The sequence below is a fragment of the Lissotriton helveticus genome, chromosome 8 (genome assembly GCF_964261635.1).
Source record: "Lissotriton helveticus chromosome 8, aLisHel1.1, whole genome shotgun sequence".
NCBI lineage: Eukaryota > Metazoa > Chordata > Amphibia > Caudata > Salamandridae > Lissotriton > Lissotriton helveticus.
The window spans coordinates 309,500,601-309,523,247 of record NC_136069.1 but is presented as its reverse complement, the minus strand read 5'-3'; the positions used below and the strand labels follow the sequence as shown (position 1 = coordinate 309,523,247).

Here is a 22,647-nt window from a genome sequence, read left to right as displayed (position 1 = left end):
CAGATTACAATTATGGAATTAATTCAATTCAAAACTGAGGTTTATATACGAGAAAAACCAGTTGACAGGGTGATATAGACTGACCAGCTTGAAAAGCTGTAAAGCACAGCAGTTCCATACCAACCCAACAGTAGTATATCAGTGGCAATCTTGGTCCAGTGATGGCAATGGAGAGGAAGCCTAAAGCTCACTCCAATGCAGTAGGCCATTTAAAATGAGGGAGTGGAGTGCAGCAGATCTCAGTGAAAGGTAATAAAAATATGTTCTGTGTTGAGGGTGGGAGGTGGGCTTGCGTTTCCTTTTCGATTACTAAGTGGAACCTGTGGAGAAGGTGGTTTCAGTTGTGTATTTGCAGCCAAAGGACACTGGTCTAAAAATAACTAAAAGCTTGAGCTGCAATTGAAGTTGTGCTCTCAATAATAATGACTTGATGGATTTCCTCATCTCTTAAGGGATCTAACCAGTTCTTCTCAACAAAGGATCTATTTCTCCTGAACTTTTGACTTGAAGTCTGAAAATGTACGCCACTGGAAGTCATCATATTCCTTGTGTCAGTAACGATGAGGCCCTGAGACATTAATATTCTCTACTCAGCTCTTTGCATATCTAGATCTGTGCCACAAATGAAGCCTGAAGCTGGCCAGAGTGGCAGTGGTGGTTTGAGTGGCTGAGAAAGACACCACCAGACTGGTACATATTTTTCCTCCATGTTCCTAGGCAAACAAATTAACGACTTCTTTTTCCAGATTGTCCCGTTGGATCTATTTTTCTTTTTTACGCCCCCCCCCAGTAGTGCCTGCACATGTCCATGTATCACTGGTATGAATGCTTCCCATAGAGTGCATGTGGAATCTACGGACCCCTCGTTTTCCTGGAAGTAAAGGTGTGTCCTTTCCCTAATCTGTTCGACCATATCTTTGTTCTTAAAAACCCAGGGATCTATTCTGGGTGGCAATACCACTATTCTTGGTGGGCCCTGGAGGGCCACTTCCACTGGGGGATGGTCTGAAATCCCTCTTGCTTTGATATGTGAATTCCAGAACAGTCTGTTACTCTCTGTGTGTGTCAGGATGTGATCGAGGTGAGAATAGCTGCCATGCACCGCTGAGTAAAAAGTATATTGCCATGCGCTACGACTGTGCAGGCGCCATAGGTCCGTTAGACCCATGGCTTCCATAAATGCCTGCAGTAGCTCCTCCCCCTTCCCCTAGTTGCTTTTGAATCCCTGTCTCTCTCTGGCTCCATGGTCGCATTCATGTCCCCCCCAAGTATTAGGATTCCCTGCGGAAGGTCCACAAGCAGGGCGCCCAAATCCAATAGTGTATCTGAGTGTAAGTTCGGTGGCACATAAACCAAAATTATGTTCAGGACCCTCTCCCCCACCCCCATGTCCATGTGAGTGCCACATATTGCCCAAGTGGGTTGTGCTTGATTTCTTTAATAGCTAGGGGAAGGGCAGTATTGCTACCCCTGTCGACCCAAACGTATATCCTGCGTGTGCCACTAGTTTATATCCATACCTATCTAACGCCTTGTAATGATTACCCTTCAGGTGCGTTTCTTATAATAGCACCAGATCGGGGGGAGTGCTTATGTAGGTATTGCAATACCACTGTGCGTTTGATTCGATTGCCCAACACGTTGACAATCCAGGTGAGGCTTTTCAGTTTACTATCACCCTGGCCTCCGTCCATTTCTGAGGCCCTAGAGTCTGAACTTCCCTTTGTGTGTCACTAACTTCTGTATTGGCCATCCTGCTGGGTGAAACACCACTCCATGTACTGAACACAGTAAAAACTTTGCAGCCTGACAATACTGTAATACACAACAAACCATCTAGTTTTGGCTATAACAATGCCGCTTTCCCTAACTATATAACTCCCCCCTCCCTGCTAACCTGCTAGGCGGGCTTAACTAACAACCCACCTCTCAAACTAGCAGAGCTCCTGTCGCCCCTTGAACTGTGTTTTCTAAAACAGGGTAGGCCGGTGCCTGACGATATAGATGGCCTTCCTCATATACTTCCATCCCCTCTGGCTTTTGGTCCTGTTATCACTCCTGCCAATAGCAGAAGTGTTCGGTTGAATGTCTCCCCTCCCCAACATTATAATACTTCCCCAGTTTTACTTAAAGGACATGTTTGACAATGTAAGTCCAGCAGTGTAGATAGTCTGTGGCCCCTGGTAGCAGTTTTGGTTATACACCTGTCCCGGGTGTCCAGTCTCTGTTTTCCCCCCTGTCCATTCCCGTCGGCTGAGGGGGTTCCGTCTTCTGTTGAGCTGAGTGGCTGTACTTTCAGCCTTCCTCTTATCTGGTCACGCTGGGAGTTGTTTCCCACCGTCCGCCAACCCTCTAACCAGCCCCATGCTTCCTCCGCTGTGTTAAAATGCAAGGTCTTTCCATCTGCAATGACCCTTAATTTTGCTGGGAACATCATCATGTATTTGATTTCTTTGCAGCGTAGTCCCCTCTTGACCGCCTCAATAGTCCTCATTTGCCTCTCGACCTGCAACGTGAAGTCAGAGCAAAACCGAATAGTTGCTTTTTCATATCAGAGGTCACCATGCACCCGTACAGCCTTTAGTGTGGCATCCATGTCTCGTTAGTTAAGTATCCGAGCTATTATGGTTCAGGGTGGTGGCGCGCCCGGTTTTGGTTTAGGAAGAGGGGCTCTGTGTGCCCGCTCTATTGTAAAATAGGTGGAAAGTCTCTTTGGTTTGAGATGTTGTAGTATTAGGTCTTCCAACAATAGATCCACGCTTGGCCCATCCATGCTTTCCGGGACCCCCATCACTCTAAAGTTATTTCTTCGGGCCCTCCCTTCCTGATTCTCCAGTCTCGCAGCCATGGTCTCATGCTGCTTCGTAAGAGTCTGCACCTGTTCCTCAAGGCGCTTCGTACTAGTTTGCAACTTTGCCACTTCAGTCTCTGTCATGTTAACTTTCTCAGAGATTTCATGCAAGTCTGCCCTCAGCAGGTTCACGTCTAGGGTCACCGCATCTTGCTTAGGTTCGATCGACCCTTTCAGACCCGCAATTGCTGCCATGATTGTACTTAAGGAGGGTTCCGCAGGTTCATCTACTTGCGACTCTTGGGTGCTCGTCGCCTGTTTCGAAACCACGTATTTATCCATTTTGTTGGTCTGGGACCCTGCCTGCCCCTTGGGCTTCATCCGTGCGCTCAGCTTCGTCGCAGCCTTGTGAACCCTGTATGTCAGGATTTCAAGTTTCGGATACACACTCTCCGCCTGCCCCTTCCGCCTCCAAATGGCCAGGTAGGCCTCGCTTTTCGACCGTGAATCTTGATGGATTCAACAGGTGGTCTGCTTGGTCTAGACCTAAGTGCGATCTCTGTGGATGGCAGGCGCTTGCTTACTCTTGTCTCTATTCCTGGGTTTTGACTAGTGGGTGCTCGCTATTCCCCCCTTGACGCACCTTTGCTGGCAAATCAATCCAGACTTCGTTAGATGAGTGCTGGCGCTCCACGCCCTTGGCCTGCAGAGCTTACACTATATTACTCTGTGCATGGAGCTCTTTGATTATGGCGTGTAACAGTATCTGTTGTATTGCCTATGAGCCCTACGGGTGGAGGATTCTGAGATCTCACTGGGCCTCTTGACCTCACTTGTGCTTGCTTCCAAGGTACTCCTCAGTCCCCCTACCAGTGTCGCTAGGTGGGCGTTTGGGTCTTCCTCAAACAGACCAAACACCGAACATCTGCTCCCATTTCCCGGCGGCAGGCGCTGTTACCTCTTCACTGTCTTGGCCAGCTATCCGCACGAGACACACCTGCCTTCTGTCACGGGCCTTTCATGGCGTCTGTGCCTCTTCCTTCCTGCACCGATCCGTCTCTAGGGCATTGGTGGGAATTATCCAGCTTGGATGGACCGTATTTTTTCCTGGGAACCCGCAGTTGGCCCTTCGCGATACTTCGTCAGCGACCCCTGGTTGAGGGCCCCTTCTCCAGGGCTCGACATAGCGTGAGCAGCGATTTCACCAAGTCTCGGCAGCGGGTGTCAAGTCTTAGGGGGTCGCCCTGCGCCAGCAGTCCCCCACTCTCTCACTGCGGTCCCGCAGTAGAGGTCTGTCCTTGCAGTCCCGAGCGCCCCCTTCGTTCCCAGCCCGAAGTGTTGCAGGTCAAACGCACGCTAGTTCACTCCGGTGTGCGCCTTTTTCATCAATGTTTCTGCGCCATTCCGGAGCTGCTCCACTACTCATCTTTGTTCTCCAAGACTGCTCCACTGTCACTGTCACCCCAGGAGCGGAGATTGGTACGGATATAGGGGTGTCTTGTCTGGAGAGGGCCGGAGCTCCGACACCAAGCTGCCATCTTGGTCTTCTAAGAAGCCACGCCCCCCAGCATTTAATAATTTACCTAAAGATTTGGATTTGCCCATTTACAACATGAATTCATGAAAATCTATGGTGCTTTTAATTAAACAGGCAACCTAAATAACTTACATGAAATACGGATTGGGCATAAAGTAGAAAACTACGCTCATTTCTAGACAGCACCCATTCCAGGACTCACACAAATTAACCATATTAACAGGTTTTGCAAAGGCATCTTATTTCTTGTCCTACCTTGAGGAAATTGATCCGGCAAAACATTGAGGTAAGGATAATACTATGCTCATCAACGGTCACAAAGACACTTTTCAATGTTATTCCCTACTACATGCTGCAAAAAAGGAAAAGGTATTTCACCTAGCATATTTATGCCTAACTCGACCGCAGAACGCCGATGCAGTATGCGTTGAACTCATGTCAACAACAATAGTTCTGTTTTATACATTAGTGACATTTAATAAAGGTGCTAGTCCAGAATACCCTATGTGCCTGATTCTGTTTAATACATAAACATATAATTTCATCACAAGTGTGAACATCCACTTCATGTTTCTAAAGTGGACATAACCCATCAAAAAAGGAGCATGATTAAGGGATCCATGTAGGTAGGCCATGAATAAAGCACAAACTCATTTTAACTTACATTCGGTGCAATATATTTGTCGTCATCATCTATACCCAATGGAACAGCAATCAGCTTCTGGAAAGCTTTCTTCATTTTATCACCATCTCCAACAGCAAAATAGCAGAGTATCAGGTTGAAGCCAGCCTTTAGATTAGGAGACTCACTCATGATATGTTCAAATGAATTAATTGCATCGGAGTACTGGCCTGTCTTCACGAAGGTCACTCCAATGTTCTGCATTATTTTAATCCTGAAGAAAGAAGAGTATTGGTTGCTTTAACACTTCATTCCCTTGTAATTAAGTGAAGGACATGTATTTATTGTGGTAAAATGCTTTGTTGAAGTAGATATTCTACACTCACCTCATTTCTTTATGTGCACTTGGAATCTGATCAAGGGCCATTCGATAGAATTTAATTGCTTTGGAGAAATGCCTTTGTTTCAAAAATATATTTCCCATGTTCACTTTCAGCCTCCCTAATACAAGAAGGCAGAGACATCATTAACATTCTATTACACAGAACTGGTTTTGTTATTTTAAGGTACCAAAACATTACTATACTGATTAAAACTAAACATTAAATACTACTTACCATTACCATCAGGAAGTCAGTTACTGTCGTCACACATAACATGAGAAAGTTTGCACTTGGCTGGAGGTCTGAACCATACTCAGTGGAGCGGCCATGCTGGAAAGCCCAGCTTAAAATAGAAATTTATTTCAGGTGAAGAGTCTGAAGCAAGGTATCCTGCCACAGAGAGAGCCATTGTGCAGTCGGTCATTCCACACTGAAGAGGGGCTGCTTGGACCCCCAGGAGAGAACTGCAGTAGCAGAGGTAATAAAGATTGGCTTCCCTGAGGAAAGACACCGGACTTCACTCCCACAGTACTTAAATGCGGAGCCCAGTTTAGTACTACTTTACTGAAGAAAGATTTCCAAGCCATGCACCAACATCTATTTGGCTTGATCAAATACACTGTGTGCATAGAGTAGACATGAAGGTGCTTGTGGAACCAGCACAGGGAGCAGACTTCTTGCCCATATTCCAGCCCTCTTCATATTGCAAGTGAGGGGTAGATAACTGAATGGCAGCTGACAGTCTTAGGCTCACAAACGTTTGTCTCTTTGGCTATATGGGCTTACAAGTGAGCATTAAAATGAAGTTCTAAATACATTGCAAATCTTCACAAAAAATGTCAGCCATTTTCTGTTTAAGTGTGATTCACATTCTACTTCTCCCGATGACAGCAATACCGCATGGGGAAACAGGTTGCTCCACTTCTGCGTTGGGCTCTATTGTCATGTGAGTAACAGCAGTTTGAAAAAACCAAATACACCAGGGGGTCTGCTAAGGAATAAAGTGTACTCCAAAACGGTGAGACTCAGAGCCAATCAATAAGTGCCAGGTGTAGTACCTTGGTGTCTTCAGAGAAATACTCATAAACCAACACACATATAACCACCAGCAACAGTAGGTGAGACCCAATGTCTAGTGATGGATTCCCATCAAAGTCTTGTTAGTGATCAATATTCTCATCTGGTCATCCAAAGTTGGAATAGTACGTCTCTAGATCATTGAGACAATATCCATATCCAACATGCAAGACAGGATTTCAACCCGCAATTGTTAGTAGACCATACATGTGATCACTAAATGGGATATGTGCAGTGCAAAAATTATAAGCGTAATAGTGGTGCTTAAAAATAGAATAGAAGACAAACAGCAAACAACTTTAATAGCCGTTGGTCTCTTTCTGATTAAAAACAAGAACAGTGCAAAAAGCAGTTTCAACACATAACTGTATAAGGGCCGACATGTTTCTGCCAAAAAGGGGACAAACTCCTAAGGCTTTCTTCAGGGCCTCTGTTCTAAATTCTTTTTGTCACTGCTTGAATGTGTTAATTAAAGATAAACCATACAATATAATGTGAATAAATCAAACCAGAAAGGATATGTGTTAACTATTCCTCCCCCATACTCAGGTTCAGTCTGAGGCAACGACGGAGAGTGCGTGGCCTCCTCAATCCTGAGCCTGGTCCAGGTGAGGTGAGGTCCTATCCCCTGTCATTATGGGTGAACAAGATACCATTTGACATGGACACATCCTACCATTCCATAATGTCAGCCCATGCATCCATGCCTTTCATGACCTTATTGTCTGTCCTAACTTTCTGCATCTTAGGTTCCTCAGTTAGTGACCACTCCAGTGGGTACCAATCCCAAGAGGCTATCACAACACACCATGTAGGAGTTAGCAAATTAATTGCACATATATGTTGAATTCTCGCACCCTTAGATCTAGGTATAATTCCCAAGAAGAGATGCCTTACTGATACATCAGTGTTAATATTTGTCACTGTCCACAACCTCACTACTATTTTCTCCAGTATTTGCTTAATTTATCTTAAAATGACATCATATATATGAATGACGCTCTAGCTCTCCACTTGAGGCATGCAGAAGAGTTGCTTGGTTATATCCTATGCAAAATTAAAGGGGCTAAATAAATGCAGGGTAAACATATTACTTTACAACTCCTGGACTTGGGCACATGTTGTATTCCATTCTGTTAGTATGTATGTATGTATGTATTTTATTGCTTATTAAGCGCAACTGTCACCCAAAGGGCATCCTGGCGCTGAGACCGATCCAGAACCATCCATTACATGAACTACACTACCCTTGGAAACAAATGGGTCTTTAAGTCCCTTTTAAAAGTGGGCAAATCAAGGCTACTCCTCAATGTCAGAGGAAGAGTATTCCACAACTTGGCGGCCGTGAAACTAAAGGCACGTCCGCCCATCCTCACTCTATGTATCCTGGGGACACTAACCAGGAACGCCGAGGAGGATCTCAGAGGTCTAGTGGCCTGATACCAAGAAAAGAGACTCTGAAGGGGTAGTGGTCCCAGTCCATGCAGGGCCCTGAAGACAAGGCACGAAGCCTTGAATGCAATTCTCTGCTGGACCGGAAGCCAGTGAAGATCGGCCAGAGCTGCCGATGAAGAAGAGGAACTCGGGCGAGACAAGGCTAATTTAGCGGCCATATTCTGAATCCTTTGGAGTTTAAGGACCAGGATCTTCGGAGCTCCCAGAAGTAGTGCGTTACAGTAGTCTAACCTACTGAGGATGGAACTACGCACTACCTCTGCTCTGGAGTCCCGGGGAAGAAGTGGCAAGATTTTCCGAAGTGCACGAAGCAGGCCCATGCATGTCGCTACCGTCCTATTTACGGAAGCATCCAGCTGCAAGTTGGGTTCAAACAGAACTCCCAAATGGCGGGCCGATTCTGCCGCCTCCACCGAACCCGGGATAAAAGATGGCCAAAAATCAACCGGTAGTGTGCGGGGAATTCGGTCCGAGGAGCAGTAGAGTACCTGCGTTTTCGACCCATTGAACTGCAATGAGTTAGCTCGCAGCCATACTGCTGTTGCCAGCATGCAGCGGTGGAAAGAGTCCCTTGAGATTGTCTCCGATCCCTCAAAGGAAAAAAGCAACTGAGTGTCATCGGCATAATTGATGACCGATATGCCGAATGACTTTATCAGTGCTACCAAGGGACGGAGATATATGTTGAATAGGATTGGGCTAATCGCCGATCCTTGAGGGACTCCTTGATTCACCTGCCGAGTGGCTGATCGAAAAGGTGGTAATGCCACAGCTTGTTGCCTATTATCCAAATAGGAAGTTAGCCAATCCAAAGCCAGACCACTCACTCCCGCACTCCGAAGACGGCCTAGTAGTACTTTATGGTTCACCGTGTCGAACGCGGCCGACATGTCAAGTAGCACTAAAAATGCAGACTTGCCTCTGTCGACCCGCGTTCGTAGCTCATCCAACACGGTGACCAAGGCAGTCTCGGTGCCGTGAGCCAGTCTGAAGCCAAATTGAACAGCATCCAGGCAGAGATGAGTTTCCAGGAAGTTGGATAAGGCCCTTGTCACCCATCTCTCAAGAATTTTTATCGCAAATGGTAATAGCGAAATCGGCCTATAATTGGCCAAGCAGAGAGGGTCCAGAGAAGCCTTTTTCAACAAAGGTGTTACAATTGCCATCTTCCAACTGTCCGGAACTGTTGCAGTTGTCAGTGATTATTGTTAGTGGTATTCCTAAGCTCCTATAACTGTTGCACTGTCAGTGGCCTGCTCCATTCTATTTTTTTTCAAGGCTTTGCTGGATGGTGATATTAGAATTGTACTGTCCATAATGGATCATCTTTTTATTGTTACAAGATGGCTATGTTTAGAAGCATTACGTTGGCCACCTTGGATCAGTAAAACAATGATACACCACACACTTTAGAGTTTGAAGATAGCTTTCCAGTGAGATGTTTAATGAGAAGCCGTCCTGCAAAGTTATTGTGCATAGTTTGTCATTGTTTTTACCAAACAAACGTGGCCAACATATTGCTTCTAAAACTTGCAGCTATGCTGGAACTTTAAAACAGGGATACACTAGTTACAATACCATTGCAAACGGCCACTCACCGATATTTGCAGGTATATACCTGCCATGTTTTATTCGAATCAATTTGTTTCATGTGAATTTATTGTCCATACCCTTGTTGAGTTTAGGTGTCTGTTTTAATGCAGACAGTGAATACAAGAATGAGTCATTGGGTGGTTGCATTCATGTATGAGGGCAAGGATAAGTGACAAGGTTCATATATGATAAGTTGCTGCCAGACTGAATTACAATTTGGTGGACGGATTGTACTCTGTCAGGGTGATTGAGTAAATTACTCCACAACCTCGACAGAGTACCCGTTTGCCAAACTTAGAAATGTCCATCAGCCTGACATCACAACGGTTCTTGTGAATGTATTAGAACTTTGCCATACAGCCCTGTCAAAACTTTTTTTATTTTCATATACAAACCCCCAAAGTGGGTTTTTTATTTTCAAAATGAAAAAAGCAATGGCCCCCTCCCCATGGGAGTTATATCCCATGGTGAGGGGGGCATTTTTAGTTTTTTACTGCCACTTACTGCCAGGGTTTGCCCGATGGAGATGGGAAGCAAAAAACAGCCATATGTCTGCCCACATAAACTGGGCTGGTGGTCATATAGCCAATTTTCCAACAGCCATTACTCCTTTGGGCCGTCTAAGAAGTTTGGGAACAACGTAAACAGATTAGTATCCGCAGGGGGGCGTGGCTTGGCCGCTGGCGAGAATGGACGTGTGAGCCCTACACTCCGCACCCACCTTCCCTCTTTATCCTGTTAACCATTATCCTGGTGTCCCTAACGGCTTGAGACTGGTCACTTACCTAGCCGTGGACGTCGAGGATCGGGCCGGAGCAGCGGGGCCAGCCCGGCGGCGGAGACACGGCGCGCCACGAGCGGACTCCTCTGGGCGGCGCCGGCCCTCTTTCTGCGGCCTGTGCGCCCGGCCTCATCCCCGGCCTCGATTAATTGGCTGGCCGCCTGGTGGTGGGGGCCGACCGGACTCCAGTTGCGGTGGGGGTCGGAGTCCCGACTTTGCGGCCGACCGGCGGAGGACCTACGTGGTGCCCGGTTGAGCGTGCACTCAGCGGAGGAGACCTTGCACCTCCCGGTGCTGCTGAGGCCCGGCGACCGCGGCGGAGCAGCGCATTCTGCGCTTGGCCGCCCGTGATCCTCGCCGGGCCGCCATCTGGGGCCTGGAGGTTGCGTGTGCCCCCGGACCTGCCTGGCTCTACCGTGCCTCTGTGGGGTGAATTGCTTGGGCTGATTGGCTGAACTGTGACACTGGTGGACTCGGGCGGCCGCGGGAGACCCGGAGGGACGGCGTTGCGGGCTCCTGTGGTGGCGTGGATCGCCTGCCGCGACCTGCGGAGCCGCGCTCCTCTCCGGCTTGGGAACTGAGGTGTTGGCCTGTCAGCTGAAACCAGCGGGAGACGTTGAAGCTCCGGTGGAGTACCCGGGGGCCTAGCGGGGCAACTTTGGGGAGCGAGAGCACTGGCGCCCGATCGCCCCCGCTTCTGTGAGGGGGGCAGCTCGACCTCGGAACTTTCCTGCGGTGTCTGCCCTGGGCTGCACGGCGTGCCTGGTCGGGTGTGAGAGCGGGATCCTGACCCCGGGGGACCGCGGCGGCGCTGCCGCGTGCACGACCCGGGAGGCAGACCTGGGGTCGTGGGACTGAGCCCTTGCCCACCAGCTCAGTGAGGGCTCCTGGTGGATCTGCCTCGGGGGTGCCCCACATCTGCTGATCGAGCGCTGGGAATCGGTTGCCACCATGGGGAAGCGCCTGAAGCCGCCTCCTGACCCTACGGAGGACGCATCGGGAGGTCAAGACCCTGCCCCGTCCGGTGAATCGACGGCGGGCCTTCTGCAGAGCCAACTGGATCAGATCCTGCAAGCCATCACCGACACGAGAGAGGCCTTGCATCACGTCATCGCTCAGGTGTCCACGAACTTGGGGCTCCTGCTCGCGGACCACGGCAAACTGGCGGACCGGGTCAAACAAACTGAGGCTCGGTTGGACGCGCTGGAGCCCTCTCACAAGGCGTCGGAGGCTTCCCTGGGAGATCTGCAGCAGCGGGTACAATTGCTTGAAAAGAGAGCGGAGGATGCGGAGGGACGCAATCGCCGCAACAATATACGCGTGGTGGGTCTGCCGGAAAAAATTGAAGGAGCGGACATGTTGGGCTACCTTGAAACCTGGCTCCGAGACGTGGTTGTCCTGGAGGGCCTGACGAACAAGTTACTTACCTTCGGTAACGATATATCTGTAAGAAACAGTAGTTAGTATTAGATTCCTTACCTTAGAATATCCCCAGGCGTCAGTCTGGATCCGGAAACTTTTGCGTAGCAGTACCCCTGCGCGTCGGTAGGCGTCGTCTGCAGGCGTCCCCTGCGGCTCCGCGTCGTGCGCCGTGATGACGTCGCTGGAGTATATAGACGCCGCCTCCGCGCGCTGACGTCAGTTCTTTGCACACAGCTTTTCCGCGCCAGAACACGCAGAGCCATGTGAGAACTAACACTGGTGCCATTTGAAACTAGGACCCTGAAAGGGATGTCCTTAACCCTAGGTATCAGTTTGCAGAACGGGGAGGATGGGTGGGGCGGTAAGGAATCTAATACTAACTACTGTTTCTTACAGATATATCGTTACCGAAGGTAAGTAACTTGTTCATCTGAAAGAAACAGGTTAGTATTAGATTCCTTACCTTAGAATAGATACCCCAGCAATACCAACCCCGGTGGTGGGTCTGCGAACCAATACAAACCTACACCAGAAAGTCCTGGAGGACCGAACGGCCAAAGAAGCCATCCCTCCGGACTTGACTGTCCAGGCAGTAGTGCCTCGCAAAGGTGTGCAGCGAGGCCCACGTGGCCGCCTGGCAAATGTCCTGCAAAGGGACTCCCCGGCCCAGGGCAGTAGTAGCCGCCGTGGCCCGAGTGGAATGGGCCCTCAGCCCAACAGGAGGCTCCTTCCGAGCCAAAGAGTAGCATGCTTTGATGCACAGGACGACCCACCGAGAGATGGTTCGTTTCTGCACCGCCCTTCCCTTCTTCTCACCCACGTAGCCAACAAACAGTTGGTCATCCACCCGGAACTGGCGTGTGCGATCCATGTAAAACGAAAGCGCACGTTTTGGGTCCAGACAATGGAGCCGCTCTTCATCCTTTGAAGGATGCGGAGGCGGGAAGAAGGAGGGCAAGGTGATGGACTGCCCAATGTGAAAAGCAGAGACTACCTTGGGCAGGAAAGAAGGTCTAGTCCGAAGGACCACCTTATCAGGATGAACAGACAAGAAAGGAGGTTTAACAGAAAGAGCCTGGAGCTCACTCACTCTCCTGGCAGAGGTGATGGCCACCAGGAAGGCCGTCTTTAAAGTGGGAAGACGGAGAGGACAGGAATGAAGGGGCTCAAAGGGAGCGCACATCAGGAAAGTCAAGACCAGGTTCAAGTCCCACTGAGGCATCACGAACGGAGTTGGAGGATACATGTGCGTGATGCCCTTCAAGAATCTTAACACAATAGGGGACTTGAATAAAGATGGCTGATCAGGTAGCCTCAAGAAGGCGGAAAGGGCAGAAAGATAGCCCTTGATAGTGCCCAGAGCAGAGCCCTGCTGGGCAATGGAAAGGAGGAAGAGGAGAACCTCAGACAGAGGGGCAGAAAGGGGATCCACAGCCTTTGCTGTGCACCATGCCACAAATCTGTTCCACCGGCAGGCGTATACCGACTTCGTGGAGGGACGCCTGGCTGCCAGAATTACATCACAGACTTCAGGAGGCAAGTCAAATGGCCTCAACTACCGCCGCTCAATCTCCAAGCATGGAGGTGGAGACTGGACAGGTTCGGGTGGAGGACCGTCCCCTGCTGCTGCGACAGAAGGTCCTCCTGAAGGGGCAGGCGGATCGAGGGACCGACTGTCATGCTGAGTAGCTCGGGATACCAGTATCTTCGAGCCCAGTCCAGAGCCACAAGGATAACTTGGGCCCGGTCGCGCCTGATCTTCTTCAGCACTCTGGGCAGAAGTGGTATAGGCGGAAAGGCGTACAACAGACCGCAACTCCACTCGCGCCGAAAGGCGTCGCCGAGCGAGTGCCGTCTTGGAAACTCCAACGCGCAGAACTGATGACATTGCGCGTTCTCTTCTGTGGCGAATAGATCTAACCAAGGCTCTCCCCATTGCTGAAAGAGGCCTCTCGCCACGTCCGAGTTCAGACCCAATTCGTGATCCACCGAGCACCGACGGCTGAGTTCGTCCGCCCTGGCGTTCAGAGAACCTGCCAGGTGTTGAACCGTCAGAGTCACGCCCTGACGTTCCAGCCATTGCCAGAGACGCAGAGCCTCCTGGCAAAGGGTCCACGACCCCACACTGCCCTGTTTGTTGCAGTACCACATGGCGGTGGTGTTGTCCGTGAACACCTGCACTACACTCCCGTTGACAAAGGGGAGGAATGCCTTCAGTGCTAGGCGAATCGCCCGCAGCTCCAACAGGTTGATATGGAGCCGGGACTCCGCCGGAGACCAGATGCCTCTGATCTCCGCCTCTCCCAAGTGGCCACCCCAGCCCTGGAGGGACGCGTCCGTCACAACCACGTGCTCCGGTTGGGGAAGGGAGAGGGATCTGCCTCTGACCCAATCGCGGTCCGTAAGCCACCACTGCAACTGTCTCGCAGTGCCCTCCGAGATCAGGACATGGTCGGATAGGTTGCCCTGACGCTGGGCCCACTGAAACTTCAGGTCCCACTGCAGAGCCCGCATCCGCCACCTGGCGTGATGCACCAGTAGGATGCAGGAGGCCATCAGCCCCAGAAGCCGCAGCGTCAACCTGACCGAAACCCGGGATAACGGCTGAAAGATGGGAATCAGAGCCTGAATATCCCGGACCCGCCGTTCCGGGGGATAAACCCGAAACTGCGCCGAGTCGAGAACCGCTCCGATGAAAAGGAGCTTTTGAGAGGGACACAGGTGTGATTTCGGCACATTGATGGAAAACCCCAGCTCGTGCAGGAGGTCCGCAGTCATCTGAAGGTGGTGGACGACTGTCTGGGGCGAGCCCGCCTTCAACAACCAGTCGTCGAGGTAGGGGAAGACTGAAACCCCTAACCGGCGCAGATGAGCTGCGACCACCGCCATCACTTTCGTGAACACCCGTGGGGCGCTGGTAAGGCCGAAGGGGAGCACGATAAACTGAAAGTGCTCGTGGCCTACCGTGAACCGCAGGTAACGCCGGTGGGCCGGCAGGACGGGGATGTGAAAATACGCATCCTGCAAGTCCAACGCTACCATCCAGTCTTGTGGGTCTAGAGCAGCCAAGACCTGAGCCAAAGTCAACATCTTGAACTTCTCCTTCCGGAGGAAGCCGTTGACGTTCCGTAGGTCCAAGATAGGACGCAGGCCTCCTTTGTCCTTCTTGGGCACCAGAAAGTAGTGGGAGTAGCAACCACACCCTACTTCTGGCCCAGGAACGCGCTCGATGGCCCCCTTGGCCAAGAGGGCCGTAACTGCCTCCTGCAGAAGTGTCAAGTGGTCCCCCGACACACGGTGGTTCTGCGGTGGCATGGCTGGAGGAGTGGACTCGAAGGGGAGGGCGTAGCCCCTTCGAACGAGCTGCAGCACCCACCTGTCCGATGTTATCGCGCGCCAGCGGGAGTGGTGATGGCGAACCCTGCCACCCACTGGCGTCACGTGAGCCCGAAAGCTCGGACTAGGAAGGCTTGGATGCAGCAGCGGGGGGAGGCGTGGACTGACCTCGCCGCTGGCCTCTACCGCCACCACGGCGGAAACCACGGCCGCCACCGCGCTGGGGAGCGTTCTGCGGCGCGTGGCTGGCAGCACGTGTGGGACCGCCCCTCCCTTGGCCACGAAAGGGGCGAAACGAACCCGTCTGCTGGCGCTGGGTCGAAAGACCCAAGGACTTGGCCGTGACCCTGGAGTCCTTGAAGCGCTCCAGCGCGTGGTCCGCTTTGTCACCAAACAGGCGACTGCCATCAAATGGCATGTACATGAGTGTATTTTGGACGTCTGGCGAGAAGTTGGCAGATCTCAGCCAAGCATGGCGACGAATCGCCACCGTCGTGGACATAGCCCGTCCCAGCGAGTCGGTCGTGTCCAGACCACAACGGATCGAGTACCGCGCCGCATCCCGGCCTTCAACGAAGGCCCGGGTGAGCTTGTCCCGCACTTCCTGGGGGCATTGCGGCAAACACTCCTCGACCGTATCCCACAGGGAGTGGGTGTAGCGGCCCAAGAGGCACGCGGTATTACAAGACCGCAGTCCAGCGCTCAAAGAGGAAAAGACCTTTTTACCAAATTGGTCATACCGCTTTGATTCCCGATCGGGCGGAGCCGACGGGAACGCGGACTGCGAAGTGGAGGCCTGGATCACCAGACTCTCCGGGGAGGGATGGGTGGATAGGAAGGCAGGGTCGTCCGAGCACGGACGGTGACGCCTGGCAACGTTCCGGTCAACCGGTGCACCGGAAGCGGGTCTGGACCAGGTGCCCAAAAGGACATCCGTCAGGGCCTCATTAAACGGCAGCAGAGGCTCCTGGGGGCATGACTGCGGTTTAAACACTTCGGTCAGAATGTTCGGCTTGACCTTCGCGACAGGGAGCTCAAGGCTCAAGGCCTTGGCAGCCCTCATCAGGACCACCGAATAGGCGGCACCTGCCTCAGACGCCACAGGGGTCGGGGAGACAAACCCAGGGTTGGGCGACTCGTCCAGACCACTGGCATCACCCAGATCACCTACCCAGTCCACATCATACTGGCAGGCACGGGATAAAGGGTCCTCAGACCCCTCCCAACCCTCTCCATACTCGTCCTCATCGCCGTATTCTGGATCGACGATATAGACCTCGGGGTCAATGGGCCCCATCGGCGCCGGATCCGGCGTCGGACGGCGCCGGATCCGGCGTCGGACGACGCCGGTCCGACTCCGCGTTAGGAGTCAGAGGGGGAATGGGGGTGGCGCCGCGTGGCGTCGGTGCCGGGGACCCGACGCCGGCCGGAACCGACGGCGGAGTCGCTGCACCGCGCGGAGGCGGTACCACGGGTTAAGGAACCGACGCCGGAGAGGCCGGTAGACCAGCCGGCGACGAACCTGAGGGGCCCAGCGGCGCCGAGGCCGGAGCCACCGGCGGCGTCGAGGCAGGAGCACCCGAACCGCTCGGGCCCCCAGACGGGACCGACGGGCCCGCAGGCGCCGTAGGCCCCGCCGGAGGAGACCTCGCCCTCATAGCGATGAGGAAGGCCTCGATCTCCTCACGCGACGCGCCTTCCCCAGGGACCGACGGGTATGGGGCAGACGGCGTCGGCAACCCACGCGGGGCCGCGGGGGTGGGGCCACCCGAGCCCCCGGCCGCATCACGCGGGCGTCGGGGGGAGTCGGGGGTACGATGACGACGCCCCGACTTCTTACGCTTACCTGACGAACCGGAGGAATGGTGGCGACTCCCGGAGCGCTCATGGCGGCTCCGCGATCGTTCCTTCGACCGCTCCCTCGACCTCCGACCGGACCGGGACCGCTCTCGACGCGGGGCCGACACACGGAGCTCGAGAAGCTTGCGGGACCGCTCCCGCCTAGCTTTACCAGTCAAGGCCCGACAGTCGACGCAGGACTCCACGTCGTGGTCCGCGCCCAGACACCGGAGGCAGAGTCGATGGTGGTCGGTGACCGACATCAGGCGGTCGCACTCGTCGCAACCCTTGAAACCGGGCATCCTACCGGCACCGTAGAAGATTAAGTAGTTAACAATAAACTTGGTCAAAAGACCGGAGTACTGCTCTTCGGATCTGCGCTAACTGGCGCGGAAAAAAGAAGAACTGACGTCAGCGCGCGGAGGCGGCGTCTATATACTCCAGCGACGTCATCACGGCGCACGACGCCGACGACGCGGAGCCGCAGGGGACGCCTGCAGACGACGCCTACCGACGCGCAGGGGTACTGCTACGCAAAAGTTTCCGGATCCAGACTGACGCCTGGGGATATTCTAAGGTAAGGAATCTAATACTAACCTGTTTCTTTCAGATGACATTTTACACCCTGGAGCGAGCTCACCGCGTGCCGGCCCGCCCTCCTGCTGTTGGTCGGCCTCCTCGGCCGGTGGTGGCGCGCCTCTTGCACTTCAGGGACCGGGACATTATTTTACAGAAGGCGTGGGCACTGGGACCCTACCGAGTTGACAATGCCCATGTTTCTATCTACCCAGATTATTCCCTTGAGGTCCAGAGGCTGCGCTCCACCTTCCTGGCGGTCAAGAAGGCTCTCCGTGAGGAAGGTATCCGTTACTCTCTTTTGTTCCCGGCCCGTCTGCGGATCATGATGGAGGGCAACTCCTCCTTCTACAATTCTCCTGAAGAGGTGTGGGACTGGCTGGAACTGTACAGGGCCGGTGCGGACGCTCATCTGACACCTGGGGAGACGCGGGACACAGCGCCGAAGCCTCGACGACACAGAAGACCCAGGCGGCGGCCGACGGCTGCTCGAACTCCCTCCGTGTCACAAACTGAACTGGAACGCAAGGAGGCCCTCAGGGCGGTCTCTACCATTTCCAGAACAGCAGAGACGATGTCGCCGGTGGAATCGAGCTCCCACAGGGGCTCTGAGGATGGGACATCGGAGGGATCGAGCGGTGGTGGCCCTGCGCCGCCTCATGTCACCCCTGGGAGTGCGGATGGTTTGCTTGACGAATGACCCCTGTACCCCCCCTGATGTGGTATTGTAAATGCTGATATGGTTCATGCTAACAAGGCGGGGATGGGAATGTCTGCCCCGGGCTGGCTGAGGGTTGTTGGGCTGATACCTTGTACACTCCGTGGCTCCTGCCACTGACACATTGGGGATGTGGGACACCTAGAGAGTAATGGGGGAGGCTGGGCTACCGGTATGTGTGAGCTCACCGTCCGTGGGATGTGGTGCCGACGCCCCCCCCCCCCGATCTCACACTTATTGTGAGACTCTGGTAGTTACCAGAGGCTGTTTTCATTGGGACTTCTACATTTGGATGGGTTTCTGCGGTTTAGTGCCTATTCTGGGGGTGGGAGGGATGAGGGTTTGTTGGGTTGTTTTGGGACTCAGGCTCGGGGTACTGTCAGTGCGCCTGGAGTTTTTTCGCTAACTAGGACTGTATTTGTTTTTTTGAATGGGGACCCTACCTGAGCTGAAATGTGAGACTTGGAATATACGGGGACTGAACTCCATGCTGAAACGTCATAAAGTGCATGCCTATCTTGTTCGCAGGGGGATCCAGGTGGCTTTCCTGCAAGAAACGCATATTGACCAGACGGAGGGGCGGGCTTTGCAGCGTAGATGGAGGGGCCAGCTGTTTTGTACCACGTAGTCAGCCTTTGCACGGGGGGTTTTAATCTGGGTGAGGGCAGGGGTTCCATTCCAGCCCTTGGTGACAGTGGTAGATCCCGAGGGGATATTTGTGGCTGTGCAGGGCCGACTGGATGGGAGGGATTTGACACTTTGCAGCGTTTACGTCCCGAATGTAGAGCAGCCCGCCTTTTTCACGCGCTTATCGGGGAAACTGGCGGCGGTTTTAGCTAACACGGTCAAGCTTGGAGGGGATTTTAATTCAGTATTAGATGTGGAATTAGACAGATCACACCCACCATTAGCGCAGTCGGCGGCTCATAGGCTGGCGAAGAGCAGGCGAGAGTGGCAGGGTAGATGGGGCCTGGTCGATGCATGGCGCACACAACACCCTGTTGAGAGGGATTTTTCCTTTTATTCTCCCCCGCATGCTCTGCATGTTCGACTTGACAGCATTCTCTGCTCGCCGGACGCTCAGTGTTTGGTCCGCCACAGCGAGTACTTGGCTAAAACGATATCTGACCATAACCCTTGTTTGGTGGTGGTCCAATGGACTCTACAGCGCCAAGCTATCCCCATGTGGCGGCTGAACCCGCTGGCGCCGGAGGATGCGTTTTTTAAGGCTGATGTGCGAACTGGGGTGGAAAACTACTTTACTGCGAATGAGAGCACGGCGTCGAGCAGGGCTCTGGAGTAGGACGCCTTTAAGGCGGTAATTCGAGGAGTTTGTATCTCTGCTACCGCGGGGGCCCGCAAGACCCTCCTGCAGGATCTTGCACTGAGTGAGGATCGCTTGCGCGTGGAGGAGCGAACCAGTCATGTAAATCCTGACGCTCACAGGACTGTTTCGGCCGCGCGTGAGGTAGTTGCGTTGCAGATGGAGAAGCTCCGCTGCTTTGATTACAAGGAGTTTCTTGTCAGGGCTCATGCTGAACGCGACAAGGTGGGCTCCCTACTGGCTTGGCTAGCTAACTCTGGAACTCGTGGTACTCCAATTCTGGCTTTGGCTACTCCGGAGGGGCGCCTGGTCTACACTCAGTCGGAGATCAACGCCCAGTTCTTCGCATACTATGAGCACCTCTATAGGAGCACGATGCCGAGTGCACCTGCGGAGCTTGATGACTTCTTGCTTGCGGCACGGCTTCCCCAGCTCGATCCGGACCATGTGGACCACTTGGGCGGGGAGATCTCCGACGGGGAGCTACGCGCAGCTATCAAACACATGGCTCGCCGCAAAACCCCTGGCGTGGATGGTCTGCCAAATGAGTTTTACACGACCTATGCGGATGTGTTGCTCCCACGGTTACAGGCTGTTTACAAGGAGGCCTGGGATACCAGGGCTTTGCCTGCGACTGCTCGTGAGGCTTTAGTGATACCTTTACTGAAGCGTGGTGGTGACGCCAGCTCCCGCTCGGCCTATCGCCCGCTTTCCATGCTCACCACAGACTACAAGATCCTGAGTAAGGTCCTTGCGACGCGGCTCCTTGTGCATATGCGAGCTTTGGTACACCCCGATCAGGCGGGCTTCATTCCCCAACGCACCACTGCCACCTGTGTGCGTCGACTGTTTCGGGTCATGGGCGGCGATGTTGGAGGCCTCCCGGAGGCCGCTGTACTTTCGATTGACATTGAAAAGGCCTTTGACAGCGTGGAGTGGCCATACCTGCTCCGTGTACTGGAGGCATTTGGACTAGGTGAGTGGTTTGTGAAGTGGACGGCCTTACTTTACACTGCAGCCACAGCTCGAGTCAAGATGGGTGCTACGATCTCAGCCGCATACCGGGTTGGTCGAGGGACGCGACAGGGTTGCTCCTTGTCCCCTCTATTATTCGCGCTGGCCATTGAACCACTTGCAGCTCACGCCCGGATGGGCCGAGCTTATGAAGGCCTATCGCTGCGAGGTGAGTCCCATTACATTTCCCTCTATGCAGATGACTTGTTGCTGTTTCTGGCGGATACCGGCAGTTCACTTCGTGGTGCCAGGAGCTTGCTCCTTGACTTTGGCCGCCTCTCGGGACTGCGAGTCAATTGGGGAAAGTCTTGCCTTTTCCCGATAACACCGAAGGAGGACGAATCCCAGCCGGAGAGGGACCTTCGCTGGGAATACATTGCCTCCCCTACTTGGGCACGCGTATCTATCACTCTTCACTGGCTCTCTTAGAGGGTAACGTTAATAGAGCGATCGGGAATCTGCAGGGCTCCATGGGCTTCTGGCGGACGCTGCCCTTGTCGGTTGCGGGACGGGTGGCGTTGTTGAAGATGGTGGCGCTCCCCCGCTTACTGTATCTGTTCCGCACCCTCCCACTCTGGGTTCCAGCGACGGTTTTCCGCAGACTCCGTTCTTTAACCTCCGAGTTCATCTGGGGATCGGGTAGGCGTCGCGCTGCGCTGGCCACTTTGATGCGCCCTAGAGCGGATGGGGGGCTGGCGGTCCCGGATTTCGAATGGTATTACCTAGCGGCGCAACTACAATGGCTTACCCAGGCGGTGGCTCGGGAATTCCGGGGTCCGGAGGGGATGCAGGGCAGGCTGTTTCCCAGGCACATCATCTCTTTTATAATCCTGGGCCAGAAGCTGGACCTGACTCAGCTCACACTTGAGGAGCGTACCCTCCGTAGTTGTTGGCTCCGTTGCCACAGGCGCTCGGGTACCGCCCGCCCGTACGCCCCTGAAATTCCGTTGGGGATGTGCACAGCCCTCCCGCATGGAGGAGACTGGTCGGCGCTGGCGACCTGGGAGGAACTGGGAATGCATATGATTGGAGATCTCTACGGCGACGGTGCGCTGCTCACATTCCAAGAGTTGCAAGACTCTTATGACCTCCCGAGAGGAGACTATTTGCTCCACGCCGCTCTGGTGGCCAGTATTCAGAAGCACTGGAAGGGGGGGGCTTGCCGAGCCACCGACATCAGCGGGCTGCCAGTATGTGGTCATGGCGGCCGGTACGCTCAAGGCCATCACTTGCCTCTATCGGAGGCTCTCGACTGAAACCCTACTGCCCATGGATGGCTTACGAGCCAAATGGGAACGTGATATGGGGCGACCGATCCCCGAGACAACATGGCCACAGTTGGTGCACCGCGCCTGGAAGGGCACTAGAAATGCCAGGTTCCAGTTGGTCCAGTTCTTTACGCTGCACCGCGCGTACCTGACGCCCGTTAAGATTTCGCAATATTTTGCGGGTGCATCATCGCTCTGTCCGCGGTGTGGGACAACCGGGGCTGACTTCGCAGATATGTTTTGGTCCTGTGGTGGGTTGACTGGTTACTGGGGAGCGGTGCTGGCTTGCCTGAATGCTGTCACGGACCGGCAGATAGCGGTGGATATGGGCACCTGCTTGTTGCTGTGGTTCCCTCACACCCCCCGCACACGGGTCACTAGTAAGTTCTATGATTTGGGCTTGATTTTAGCCAAAAGAGAGATCACCATGCACTGGAAATCCACCCAGGGTCCCAGCTACCTGCGATGGAGGGCCACTCTTCAGCGCTGGGCGAGGGCTGAGTGTACACTTAGAAAGCAACAGGCCAGGCGTTTAGACAACGACAAAGCCCTGGATGTGGCCAGAGCATGGGAGGACTTGGTGGCGGCGCTCCAATGACCTGAGGGCAGCTCAAGTGAGGAAGAGGAAGGGGCTGCAGCACAGGACTAACACTCTGGAGGGTAACCTGCTTCCAAGGACACACGTAGCTAACACACGCACGGCATAGGCAATGGGGTGTCAGTTTCCCCGTCGCGTTTGTTTTTATCTAGCGGCAAACTGGAGGGAGACTTTCCACTGGTAGTATGCTAACTCGGGAGAGACGGAAGGCGCACTGACAGGGGTGGGGAGGGCGTAGGGTGGGGACGTTTTTGGGTTTGTTTTGTAAATGGCATACATTACGAAATGCAATATTATCCCAGATTGCCAATAC

The 22,647-nt window shown here is 53.4% G+C and overlaps 1 protein-coding gene across 2 annotated transcripts in view; it reads right to left on the bottom strand.

Annotated features, from left to right (window-relative positions):
* IFT88 (intraflagellar transport 88) overlaps window positions 1-22,647 on the bottom strand; it is a 473,307-nt gene that overhangs the window by 311,719 nt on the left and 138,941 nt on the right. For both annotated transcript variants that reach the window (XM_078657075.1, XM_078657076.1), the window contains exons 11-12: window positions 5,337-5,451; window positions 4,993-5,224 (exon numbers count right to left, since the gene is read on the bottom strand). In XM_078657075.1, the coding sequence (XP_078513201.1) occupies window positions 4,993-5,224; window positions 5,337-5,451 (347 nt within the window). The remainder of the gene's footprint in view (window positions 1-4,992; window positions 5,225-5,336; window positions 5,452-22,647) is intronic.